Below are 12,995 nucleotides of genomic sequence, written 5' to 3'. Positions count from 1 at the left end.
TCTTCCCTAGTAAGTTTCTAGAGCACCTCCCTAGCACGTGCCGGTGGACTTTCGGCAGGGCTTCCGGGCGTAACTGTTTTGTCCGCTTCGGGATGTGATCTCGGCTAGCCAAGATATAGTAATTGCAGCACGAGCGATTGAAGAGATTCTGGATATGACCTACGTCTGGGATGGGCTACACGGTGTCCAAGAGTTAGCTTCACCAGCATACGCTACTCTTCCATCAGGGATGCTGCTGCTCATCAACAGGAAATCCTGTATACGGGCTATCTATCATGCCTTAAGTTGGACCTTGATGGGATTGTCCTTTGGACATTAGCGGCTCCAAGCATTCAATTTTGAGACGTGCCAGCTTTAATGTATTCTTTTCTAAACTTGTAATAAAGGCCCCTCAAACATGGGGATGCAATAGCAGGTACATAAAGGGTATAAAACGCAAACAATGCAGCTGTCACTAAAATAAGGAAAACAAAACCATCAAAATTCATGCCCAGGATATTTCAACACGGACTCGTCGAATATTATACAGCGTTTAGAACTTGGGAGAAAGCCACTCATCACCCGAATCTTAGCACCATAGACGGAGAACAAGATGGGGACGGGAATCATAGCAGCCGTAATGAAGCCCAGCAAACTCGACTCCCAGTTGACACCCAAGTTTTGGTACATTTGGTTTGCGAAGAGGGGGAATGCACCACCGGCGATGGACCGGATGAGAGTGTTGGCGGCGATGGCCGAGTTAGCGAACATCATGTAGACGTCGATGATGTAGTTGAGGCCTTGCATGAAGATGACCAGGATACCCAGGCCGACACAAGCCCAGCGTCCCCGGAGGACGCATCCTGTTGGCTAGAACTACAAACGATTTGGGGCAAGAACCATATGCATCTCCACCTTTGTTGCTAGATCCGTAAGTGGAGTAAGTGTATGGAGGATCTAATATCCGAAGACGCGAGCGAGCGAGCGTGATTACTGAGGCGTCGGCAAAAAAAGAGCCCAGTCCTAAGCGAGAACTTGGGCGTTGAGTGCCACCATGACATGGTTTGCAATTTCATGGAGCATGCAAAGTGTACAAACCCTAAAAGGCCTGCGCGAATCCAGCTCAATTAGGTGCATTGCATGAGTTGACTCGTGTCAACTCATGAAAATGGTCGGCAGGCGGCTCGGGCTCCCGGGCCTCGCGTGGGCTGAAGGCCGAAAGGGAGCGAACTCGGGCACATGCTGTGGCCTTGAATCCCGACAACAAGGAGTTAAAGGAATACAGCTCTTACGTCCGACTATCTGATCCTGACAGCTCGGATTGCACTAAATAAACCTGAAACACTCTGAACATCCCAAAGACGAGCTCCAGCTGGTCAGACTCACGCTATGCAAAACCCTAACTATATGGAGGCCACTGCAGATCAATGTACGAACCCATGGAACAAACCATCATAATCATACCAGCGATCAATCTACAGGCGCAGATCTTCAATTAATCGATCATCTCCTATATAATCTGTTCGGCCCAACAACATCATCGTCCTTGTTTTTCTAGCCAAGACCCGAATTTGTCCAAATGGTGTCTTTCTAACCGTGGGGAGCGACATTGGTATTTTGGACCTCGGGCTTTCGAATGGACACACACGGTCGATTGCATCCAGCAGTATTGATCTATTCTTCTATCTATATATGATTCTGGTCCTTGGTTTGTTGTAGCGAGTACCAGCTTGTACATGGTACCTATGAGGTACGGAGTACTCGCTAGGGAATTAGGTTGCCATGAATAGCTTTCAGTACAATCTTGTCTGATCCCGATTCGTATCGTCCACTGTACCGTCACCGAACTCTGGAATCAATTTCTTTCTCTCTCAATGTAGGATATTCATGCTAGATTTACAATACCACTCAACAAAAATCCAATGTATTCTTTATTCTTCCATTTGGGCAGAGAGCGAGAAGCTCTCCCGCAAGCGCAAGGGAATCCACCCGGTCGGTAGGGTAGACGCGATCCCGTGCGACGCGTCTCCGGGCGGTCAACCTCCACTCTAAACCCTTTTCGCACCGCGTCCCTCCCTCTTCCCTTACCCCATGTGAGCGCGGCTGCTATCACCATGCCTTCGCGCACTCGCCAAGGTCCCGCCGACGAGGCAGAGGATGAGACTGGTCTTCGCAGTCTGTCCTTCAGTCAGCCCCTCTCGTGGCGCGTGGGGCGCGCCGCCATTCCCATCGCAGATCTCCTTGAACGTCTGCAAACGCTCTCCCAAGAACTGCGCAAACTGGAACAGGAAGAAATCGATAAAGAGTCCCTGCGCAAGGTTTCCCAAGAGCTTGCTAGTGCCCATCTTCTCGCGCACAAGGATAAGGGAGTGAGGGCCTGGGCCGCATGCTCCATTGTCGATGTCTTGCGACTCTGCGCACCTGATGCGCCGTTCACCAGGAATCAGCTCAAGGTACGATTGACCGGTCAATTATAATGACATCTTGAAGATCACTTCAATCGTGTAGATTGAGTGGGATGTGCGCTGACTGCAAGGAATTGATGAAACAGGATATCTTCACATGCATTATCACCTCCATCATCCCCGCACTTGCGGACCCGTCCAACGCTTACAATGCGCAACACATCTATGTCTTGGCCTCGCTTGCTGAAGTCAAGAGTATCGTCCTCATGACAGATCTGGATCATCCGGATTCGTTGATTGTCCCTCTCTTCGCTAGCTGCTTTGATATAGTTTCGGGGTCATCGAAGGCCTCCACCGGCGAGGAGGTGGCCAAGGGAGTCGAGTTCGACATGACTCGACTACTCGTTACGGTAATCGATGAAACTCCAGTCCTGGCTCCTGAGGTGGTTGATACGATCGTGGCTCAATTCCTACGGGTTGACCCTCGTGTTTTGGATAACTCCAAGAAGGGCAAACGTCCCGATACACCGTTGGACGCCAAGCAGGAGACTCTTTTGCTGAAGGATTACCCTCCGGCCTACGACATGGCGAAGTCAATTTGCCAGGCCTGCCCAGAGCGAATGACCAGTCACATCAGTCAGTACTTCAACAACGTGATCATCGACGCTTCTGCCCCTGCCGGCCAGGCCAACGGGTCCAAGCCCGGCGCTCGAAAGCCGAATCTTGACGACTCGGATGAGGAGGGAGAGGATATCAAGGACTTAAGCAAGGCGCATCGATTGATACGAGAACTTTGGCGCGCTTGCCCCGAGGTCTTGCAGAATGTTATTCCGCAGGTAGAGGCTGAGTTGTCTGCAGAATCCGTAGCTCTGCGGCTGCTGGCTACCCAGACTATCGGAGATCTTGCGGCGGGTATTGGTGTAGCTGGGCCTCCACCACCACCACCTATGGACCCGGCGGCATATCCGCTTGTAACACTAGTGGAATATGCGCAGACCATCACGCAGCCCAATGCTCTTCTCACACCAGTGTCTCCGAAACCTTTCTCTCAAGTGCATGGCTCAGCCTATGAGGCTTTTCTCAGCCGGCGACTAGATAAGACTCCCTCGGTTCGCGCTGCTTGGGTTACAGTCGTGGGGCGAATTCTGTTGACTTCTGCCGGGGGTTCAGGTCTCAGTGAGACTGAAGAGCAATCTCTCGTTGACAGTCTATCTTCAATGCTTCGGGATGCCGATGAGAAGGTTCGCGTCGCCGCCGTCGATACTGTTGGCCAATTTGGTCTGTCCCATATTGTTCATAAGCTGGGCATGAAGGGCGGTTGCTCCACGGAGAATTCATTGCTTGCCGTTCTTGCAGAGCGAGTCAAAGATCGCAAGCCTCAAGTTCGTGAGCATGCTATGAAAATCTTGGCTCGTATGTGGGCGGTGGCTGCCGGGGACATTGAGCAGAACACAGAGCCCGTGGTATCTCTCTTGAAGGATGCTCCGTCTAAGATATTTGACGCTTTCTATACCAACGACCAGGAGGTCCATATGTTGATTGACCGAGTGCTGTTTGAGACTCTGCTCCCGCTTAATTACCCACCCGTCAAGTCCAAACTTTCTCGTTCTAGCTCGAACCAATCACAGAAGCAGAAGGAAAATGCGGCTTCTGAAGCTGATCAAGAAACTGATGTTGATAAGATTCGCGTTCGACGGATTCTGACACTGCTTCGTGGCTTGGACGAAAAGGCCCGACAGGTGTTTTTTGTCATGCTCACTCGTCAAATATCTATGAGGACTGCCATGACGTACTACCTGGAGGCGTGTGAGAAGTACAATGTAAGCACTGCAAGCCGTCTCTATCGACAGCTCATGTTCATTTTGGCTGACCTGATATGAATTTTTAGGGTGGTGTCGTTGATAAGGATGAAGATCAAGTCAAGGCTCATCTCTTGAAAGTCATCGACTCGTTGTCCAAAACCTTTCCTGATGCCTCTCGTGCATCTGCGGATTTATGGAAGTTTGCTAAGGTCCATGACAGGCGTAGTTACCAGTTGATCCGCTTTGCTATGACCGCTGTTAGCGACTACCGCACGGTAATTAAGGCTATCAAGGAACTCCAGCGACGAGTACAAAATGCCAATAACTCTCCACTGCTCGAAACCATCACTCCACTACTATACCGTTGTGCCTCTCTGGTTTTCAACCGGAGTCACATCCCGGCAATCATGAGTCTATCTCGGACAGATGAAAATGGGCTGGCCAATGCGGCGCAAGAAATGTTGAAGCGAATATCAACTCAGAATCCCGAAGTCTTGGAGGCCCAGGTTCAGGAAATGTGCAGAGATCTCGAATCTCAAGCTCCAAAGGCCAACTCGCCTGGTGATGCTAGCACGGAAGAGATTCTCAAAGCTTGTGCCGGATTTGCCAAGAAACTCCCCGCGAAACTTCCAAAGGAGCGTAAATTCTTGCAAGCACTCGCAAATTATGCTTTGTACAGCTCTTCACCGCATTCTGCCAAACATGCTGTCTCGATTCTCATGGCCACCGCCGACCGGAAAGAGATGTATGCAAAAGATCTAGTCCAGAAATGCGTCAAGAAGTGGACATATGGATCCGACCACTTCCTCACTCGACTTGCCGCTTTATCACAATTAAACTTGCTTGCTCCTAGAGAAGCAGATGATGAAAGCGATGCCATCATTTCTATTGCCATCAATCAGATTCTTTTGACCAACCGTGCTCCAGAGCAAGACCCAGGTTACAGCTGGTCTGAGACCACTGATGAAGAGACCCAAGCCAAGGAATGGGCTTTGAAGATCATTGTCAATCGGCTCAGAGCCGAGAATGGGTCGGATAGTGAGACAGACTTCCGTGCGCATGCTGAGCCCGTTTATGATACCTTAAATAAACTGGTTGCTGGTGAAGGTGAATTGTCTAAGAAAAAAGACACTCCTGAGGCTCAGAAATCACGTCTTCGTCTCCTTGCTGCCAAGTCTATTGTCAAGTTGTGTTCCTCTAGCGTTCTCTGCGATCAGTTGCTGACTCCAGAAAACTTCAACTCCATTGCTCTGATGGCTCAAGACCGCCTTCTTCAGGTGCGGAGTGCATTTATCAGCCACCTCAAGAAAAAGCTTGTCCAACAGTCTCACTTGAGCCATCGGTGGTACATCATCACCTGCTTGCTCGCTTTTGAGCCTAGTAGAGCCTTAAAGGAGAGCACATCGACATGGCTACGATCAAGAGCTGCATATTACTCACAACAAGCTCAAGCAAGTGGAAAGCGGACAGAACAAACGATGGTGATGGAGTTAATCTTCCCACGTCTTTTGTCACTGCTTGCATACCACCCTGATTATCCATCTGATGATTTGGACCAGTCAACCAAGCTCGGTGACTTGAGCGACTTCTCTCAATACATCATCTACTATCTTTCCGCCGTGGCCAACGAGCACAACCTATCTCTGATATTCCATGTTGCTCAACGCGTCAAGCAATTTCGTGATGGAATTACCAAGTCTGACGAGATCTCCACACGCCTCCACACATTATCCGACTTGGCCCAGGCCACCATACGACGGTTCGCCGACATCTACTCTCAACAACATAAATTCGGAGGCGGCAGCAGTGGGGCTACCAACCTCTTACAAACTTATCCCGGAAAGATGGGTGTTCCCAGCTCACTTTTTGCTTCTATGAACAGCCACCGCGAGGCACAGGATGTTGCAGACAAGAACTTCCTTCCCGATGAAATGGATGATCTTCTGGACCGTGTTGTACGGAGCGCGATGAAGTCCAAGGGCTCGTCTCATGGTGGACAGGGTGCCTCTGTCAAGAAGCGCAAGCCAGAATCCACCGGTGCGAATGGAAATTCGTCTGCATCGAAGAAGGCCCGTCGAGAAACAGACAAGTCTGTTCGTCGTCCCCGCAAGTCTACGTCCTCTGTTGGTGTGTCAAACAAGTCATCATCCAGACGGAAGCGTACTGGTGATGATGAATGGCCGTCCGATGCCTCTGGGGATGAGAAGCCCACCTCGTCATCTGCCCGCAGGCGCAGCAGCCGAGGCACCGGGAACAAGGGTGTCAGCTATGCTGACAAGGACAGTGACGAGGATGACATGGAAATGGAACAGTGGAATAATGCTCAAGAGGTCGAAGAAGATGACGAGGAGGATTCCGACGAAGAAATGCAGGAGAGCGATAAAGATGCTGAGGACCAAGGCGAAGAGAAGGCCGAGGACGAGACCAGCGAGAAGGAAAATTCGCCCCCGGTGCCCCCCAAGCGAGGCGCCAAGGCATCCGAGCAGAAGAGCAGCAGCCGTGCAAAGAAGCCTGTCACAACCACTTTGCCCACACGTCGTTCTTCTCGTCGAGGATAAATGAAAGCTTTTCAGTTCAAATATACCGGATGTCGCCACTGTTTTCGCTTGCCCGATCCGATCTGCTCTCCATTGTTATCTTTCTCTGCTGTACTGGGACATGACACTTTCTGTCTTTCATATTCATATCTCTGTCTTGTGTTGTTTTTCTCGCAGTCGACGACAATTCGAGATGTATACCCAATCTGTCTTTCATGCTTTACATCAGCCTGCTAAGTCTATGTTGTTGCTTCATGAGTGTATGCAATAAATGCTGCTGCTTATCTTTAGCGCAAGTTAAATATCATCTGTATGTCAAAACTATTTTCAGCCTTGAGGTGCGATCCGTGAAATCATGATTGAATTACTGAAGAATGTCTGTTCCTTTGAAATATTGCCCCCGGCTTATCCCAGAGAGCCAGGCAAGAAACAACTGCGTAGTAGTAATTCGTGGTCTATCCAGGCAGGACACCATGTGTTTATTGATGTAAACCTCCCACTTGCCTCCTTGCCAGCTTCCCTGGCAGGAGTGTGCTTCTATGGCATATAGCAATGGCGGCGACCAACATTTGCCGTTCTCGCAAGCTAATCTATCAAAGGCATTTCGATAGATAAACCTGAATTCTGAAGATTGTCATTTGAAAACTAGTCCTGACAACCCTTGCCCACTTGATCCTATTGCAAAATAGTCTCATAGAAGAGGCAGATCTGCCCCAGTTCATGAGACCGCTGAGAAATATATGCTTGCAAGCCTCTGCTCGATCGTAAAGAGTCTAGCAGTGGTATTTCGATGTACGATAATCTTTGAATTCTCATCATGGCAGCCAATGCTCGTATCAGTCTCTTGATGTCCACCCATGAAGGCCTGAGGCATTGAAATAGTGTTCAGGTAGTAGTTCCACCGCGCATAAAGGGGTGCATGTGTCTATCAAGGACACCCCGACTTTGGGATATTTGATAAGCATCGCGCCAGGGACATCGGTGTAGTATACGAGCGTGATGTGTACGCCAAGTTCTATAACTTGCTGAATCCAAAAAGCTCACGAAAGATGATGCGGTTGAAAACGCATGTATTTACTGGAAGCCTACCGTCCCCCACAACTTTATTACACATGGGCGCGAAACGCAGATAAAGGATTAATAAAACAAGCTGGGTGGAAAACGCATCTAGCGCCATTCGTAACACAGAAAAAGCACGAATTCGATTCGCTCTGCCGCTGCAGACTCAAAAATCCTATACAACATGACAAGAATAGTGAAGGGGGAGGGAAGAGAAGGAGTGGCGGTTGAAAGCGGAAGAGAGAGAGATCCTTCGGTATACCAAAAGAAACGGAGTCAAAAGAAAAAGGAGCACAAGCCATTCAAGGGAAGAGATTTCACATTCGGAGGATCTCGTACATGCAGGACGCCATCGTCATGAATTCGTCAAGGCGCTATATGAATTATGACTGGGGTCCTGTTGCCGGCGATGGTGAAGCGCCTGGGATTGGAGCCGCACCCAAGGCAGGGCTGGCGCTGGCTGAGGTCACAGCACCTGGAGCTGGACTTGCACTGGCGCTGCCGCTTACATCAGGGTTGACAGGAACACCGCCGCCAGTCTTCACCAATCTCTCTTCCACACGCTCCTTGTGCTGACGGTTGCGAAGATGGACTTCAAAGTTGTCGACTGTCATACCGGGACCGGGGGTGTACAGCTTTCCGGGACAGTCATGACAGCGAATACGGGGGGAGGTATTGATATTTGATCTTCTGTCCGGCTTGAAGATTGCTCGTGTTGGAGACTGGAGCGAGGGTTTCCAAATCGACAGCAGAATAACGCATTACACCTTCAAATGAATCATTGGGGTGGGATTGCTTAAGCCGGTTTAGACCAGCCTGAAGCCAAGTAGGCGGAGGAGGCTGAGAACGCACACGCATGGGTCAGCCATGGGCCACGAAATTGAAAGAACAGTTCAATATCTACTCACACCTGGGACCCCCTGCTGGGGTGGGTTCGGTGCATCGACGGCTCCGGTTTGCTGAGGTCGCGGCGGGTGGTGTAGTCGAGATTGCTTGTCGGAAGGGGGCGCCATGGCGCGTGCGGCAGCTTGTGCCGGGTCGAAGATGCGTTTCCCACTTCGTAGATCTGCCAGTTTGTCTCGGGATATCTTGAACTTGACGATCAACTTCTCGGATTCCTCCACACTCTCTTCACGCAGTTGCTGTCGTCGGGAAGACAACCGGACGGGCTCCTGCAGAACTGGCTCCGGAGTTGCAGATTGTCCCATGCTAGCACGCAGAGCGGCGTGAGCGGCCGTGGCCGCTCCTCTCATGCCCCGTGTACGGGCAGTGCCTTGAGAAAGGTGCGGGCCAATGGCTGGTGATCCTTCATCCGAGTCATCGCTTTCAAAATCATCGGATTCGTCGTCTCCACGGGTGCCAACAGCTCCGCGGCGACGACCAGAGCCGGATCGCTTGATGACATTGCTTTCGTCAAAAGACTCTGCAGAGTTAGGAATGACGGAAGAAACAATCAAGGTTCGAATCGTGCGTTGTCGATCCTTCAAGTCTGGGAGAGCGGGGCCACCTCGCCGATTGATAGATCGTTTCTGGCGACGCTGCTCACGCGATATAGAAATCTCGGTACGCTCGAGATCGGCCTCGTTTAATTCGTAAAGATATGGAGTGTGTTCCTTGGCCGCTTGGAAAGGTCGGAATGCTGAAGATACAGGAGTAGGGAGAAAAGAGGCGTTGAGATCGGGATCTTCAATGGGTCGGCCATCGAACGGATGGGCAACGATATAAAGAGATTTAGTGAAGAGTTGAGATTGTTCCCGAATTGAGTGAGCAATCGCGGTGGTAAATTCGCCAGAGAGAGAAAGGTCATCAGTCATGCGCAAGGCGAATTCTTCCGGTGAATTTTGTGGATCGTTGATGTCCCACTCGAATTGGTCAATAAGGGTGTGCTGACCAATGGTGATATTCAATTTGACCAGAATACGCATCTCGTCATTCCGGTACGCGGCGTACGGTAAGTGAGGATCAAGGGGATCCTCGTGTATGAAGATCTGAGGATAATAATCCATCAACTGCTCCTGGATACTCTGCGAGATCATGCGCATCAGCGGAGCGGATGTCTCTAGCGAAAGGCCAAGATCCTCCACCAGTTTCTCGGCGAATAGATCCGGTGACACAACGCGGTCGTGGAGATTCCAGGTGAAAGTGTCTCGAATCTTGATCTTCTCCCAATCGATATCCAGGCGAATTGGCACCAGGTCCTCAATCTGCTCATTTTGCACCTTCATATCCCGCCGAGAGATTCTCAATTCCCGAGTTTTCCGGTTCCCAGGCCGACGTCGGTTGGACGGATACAATAATTGTGGGTGTTGATTTCGCAGATCTGTGCGCGGGTTTCCAAACCCCTCGTAGCCAACCCCAAACAGTGCTGCTGGATTCCCTTGATTCTCACGACGGATTGCTAATAGAAAATCGCGTTCTGCCCGCTTCTGGTGCTGCAACTCCTGGGTTGGGTTTTGCCAAGCCACGGCAGCTGAGTATTGAAATTCACGATTGACATATTGTTCCAGCAAGATCTTATCAACAGGTGTTTCACGCGTCCTCACGGCCATTGGACCCGAGACCTCACCGGATGGAATCACAGACCCATCACGAGAGCGCTTGCGACTTTGTGCGGATCCGTTTGTACCGTTCGACTGGGGGGTTCCATTGGCGTCGTTGGCACCATCGGCGCTTGATGCAGTCATCTTAGCTTGGGCGTCTTGTTTTCCTCCAGCGATGGTATCAGGCAAGGCACCATTGGCGGTTGCGTTTATTCCAGGGTTCAGAGAGTTGACACCCCCGATATCAGACGTGCCGGTGCCGTTCTGGACACCCGGCTGGGAGCCTGTAGGAGAGTGTTGGGAGGGTGGCGAGCCAGTTTTCAATTCCGGAGATGGCATGGCCAACTTATGTAAATAGAGGGTGGATGTCGGGTATTCACTCGCAATGGAGATCGATTAAGGTGCGGCACTCAACGCGGTAGGGATAGAGGTCAGAACAATTACGGCCGCATTATTGGATGATATCTAAGGCGCAATTGGATCTAGGTCAGTTTAATGGTACTAAGTCATTGACTCCTCCGCCAGGCCTCATTGGCGCGATTGCGCAGCCCAGCTCGTTGACCGTGAAGCCGAACGACGGACGTGTCGCGACGGTCGCATGTCTCCGAAGACGCCACGAAAGGGACGAGCTCGAGCTGCGCGGAGTGGAAAGACAGTGGAAAGGAATCGAATTGGAACAGGCGTCTTATTTCAAGTAAATGGGCAATGGGAACATACCACAGTCGAAGGGGGTTGGTGAGGCCAGGTGCGCGCTCTCTCGTTCTGTTTCACACGGGCAATGCCAGTAGTCCAAGGAGAATCCGATGGGATCGGGGTCGGATTGGAAGATATTAGCCGACCAGTGACTTTGAATACCGAGACAAGATCGGTTTCTCCTGGGCGATGGGGTGTGGGTGGCGGCGTGGGTGTGCCTGTTCGCTGGAGTCGCGGGTGTGTGTGAGCGAAGTTCAAAGGAGAGACAGGATTACGAGATGTCCGCTCCCGGGCACAAGGACAGTCCTCGGTGCCCCTATCTATGCGCACCTCCAGGCAGGGACGATCAGATTAAAAGTATCAAACTTACGATACGAGAAAGAATTACAGCCCAATATTAACTTCTTTGCTAATTTTGGCCTGCGAATTACACCGGCTCCAGGGCTGGTTCGACGGCTTGCTTGTATCATGTGATCTGGGTAGGCTGCTGTGTTTATGCCTTGTTAATGAGGCCTGAATATCGAATCGACCCCGAGTAACACAAGTGAAACTCGAAGTATATCACCGTGATGGGCAGGACAGCTCTCCACGTGCAGCAAGAAATATTGATTGAATGCTAACATTATACTGCAATCGAAACAGGTATACGGTATATCAAACTGCGATAAGTTTGTAGGCTCGGGGGTTTGTAGCTAATGACTCGGCGGAGGTGGTTCTACAAGTGAACCCTTCAGCCTGGTATAAACTATCCGAAGAATAGATGAATACAGGTATCAGAAAATGCATTTATTCAACAGCACCATCTTCTGCCCATATACTTTGGAATCGGATCCCGATAGGCGTATGTGATATCCACAACACAGCTGACTCGATCTGGCTTATTTCGAAAGGGTGGTGAAGCACGGTGGATTAGCCTACAAGGGTGAGATCGGCCACGACAGCGCAGTGATCTGAGTTAAAGACTCCATCATCGAAGCGGTTGGGGAGAACAGAGTAGCCATCCACTCGCCACTTTTGACTACCAGCAGGGGCTAGAAGCACATAATCGATTCGCTTCGGAGGTGCTTTTCCATATCCAAACCCAGTGAATGTGTTATGATTCCCATATTGCCGAGATGCATCGACCTGTTTATACGTGTCTTGTAGGATTCCTGAGCCTGTCAGATCAGAATAGGCCTCCTGGTCCTCCTCACTGTTCAGGTCTCCCGCTAGAAAAGCAGCGGAGATCAAGCCTCCGAATTCACCCTTTTGATACTCATGGATCTTGGCACGTATGATCCGAGCCGCTTCCAAACGAGAACGTGATCCCTGGTCATCCAAGTGTGTGTTCATAGCGAGCACAGTATTGCCATGTTCCCGATGCGTGAAGACGCCGATGGTGACAATGCGGATCGAGGCCGCATCCCAGCTCTTCGAGGGCTTCGAGGGAGTCTCAGAGAGCCAGACAGTCTCCCAATGTTGGAGATCCCAGACAGATGGTTGGTAGAAGACCGGGGAATATTCGCCCGCTTGGTGCCCATCGTCTCGTCCGACTCCAATATAGGCCCAGGTCGGCGCCGAGAAGCCCAGGCTTGGGTTGAGTCCTGCGCGAATATCCTCAAGTTGTCGATGAAGGACCTCCTGCAAACAAATAAAACTACCGCTTACATGACGCGTATGATACTCAAGCTCGTTTAGTAACAACTGCCTGCGTTGTGCCCATGGCTGCTCCCCCTTGAAAGGAAAGTTGGTAGCATATCGGATATTATGGGTCAAAACTCGGACCGTAAGCGCTGGAGTGGATCGCATCCTTAATCACCTCTATCACAGCGGCACCGTAAAGTGCAGAACAGGTCAAATCTGAAACAAGACACGTTTTGTCCTATGTTAGCAGGTTGCGATCTTGGGACGATCCAAGAAGCATGAAGTGAGGGGATCTTACAAGGCGAAGAGGGGACGAGGGTGATTGGAGGGCAACCACCACGACCGACACATCCCTGC

General features: G+C 50.7%; 4 protein-coding genes across 4 annotated transcripts; 1 reads left to right on the top strand and 3 right to left on the bottom strand.

The window, feature by feature from the left end:
• Positions 1–477: 477 nt before the first annotated feature.
• Positions 478–888, bottom strand: N7462_005043 (Major facilitator superfamily domain general substrate transporter; the record flags this gene model as incomplete). Its single annotated transcript, XM_057076768.1, has 2 exons — positions 478–842; positions 864–888. The coding sequence occupies 2 exons, from the start codon at positions 886–888 to the stop codon at positions 478–480; spliced, it is 390 nt and encodes a 129-aa protein (XP_056936273.1).
• A 1,205-nt stretch (positions 889–2,093) lies between these two features.
• On the top strand, positions 2,094–6,744 carry N7462_005042 (sister chromatid cohesion factor PDS5; the record flags this gene model as incomplete). Its single annotated transcript, XM_057076767.1, has 3 exons — positions 2,094–2,432; positions 2,531–4,204; positions 4,273–6,744. The coding sequence occupies 3 exons, from the start codon at positions 2,094–2,096 to the stop codon at positions 6,742–6,744; spliced, it is 4,485 nt and encodes a 1,494-aa protein (XP_056936272.1).
• Positions 6,745–8,165: 1,421 nt separating this feature from the next.
• Positions 8,166–10,661, bottom strand: N7462_005041 (SWI/SNF chromatin-remodeling complex subunit SNF5; the record flags this gene model as incomplete). Its single annotated transcript, XM_057076766.1, has 2 exons — positions 8,166–8,504; positions 8,691–10,661. 2 exons carry the CDS (start codon positions 10,659–10,661, stop codon positions 8,166–8,168), a joined length of 2,310 nt encoding a protein of 769 aa, XP_056936271.1.
• Positions 10,662–11,924: 1,263 nt separating this feature from the next.
• Positions 11,925–12,803, bottom strand: N7462_005040 (endonuclease/exonuclease/phosphatase family protein; the record flags this gene model as incomplete). Its single annotated transcript, XM_057076765.1, has 1 exon — positions 11,925–12,803. The coding sequence occupies one exon, from the start codon at positions 12,801–12,803 to the stop codon at positions 11,925–11,927; it is 879 nt and encodes a 292-aa protein (XP_056936270.1).
• Between the last annotated feature and the right edge of the window lie 192 nt (positions 12,804–12,995).

Source organism: Penicillium macrosclerotiorum, assembly GCF_028827735.1.
Source record: "Penicillium macrosclerotiorum strain IBT 26536 chromosome Unknown utg000003l_segment0_segment0, whole genome shotgun sequence".
Taxonomy (NCBI): domain Eukaryota; kingdom Fungi; phylum Ascomycota; class Eurotiomycetes; order Eurotiales; family Aspergillaceae; genus Penicillium; species Penicillium macrosclerotiorum.
The sequence above is the reverse complement of the archived record's forward strand: the minus strand, read 5'-3'. Positions and strand labels throughout refer to the sequence as shown.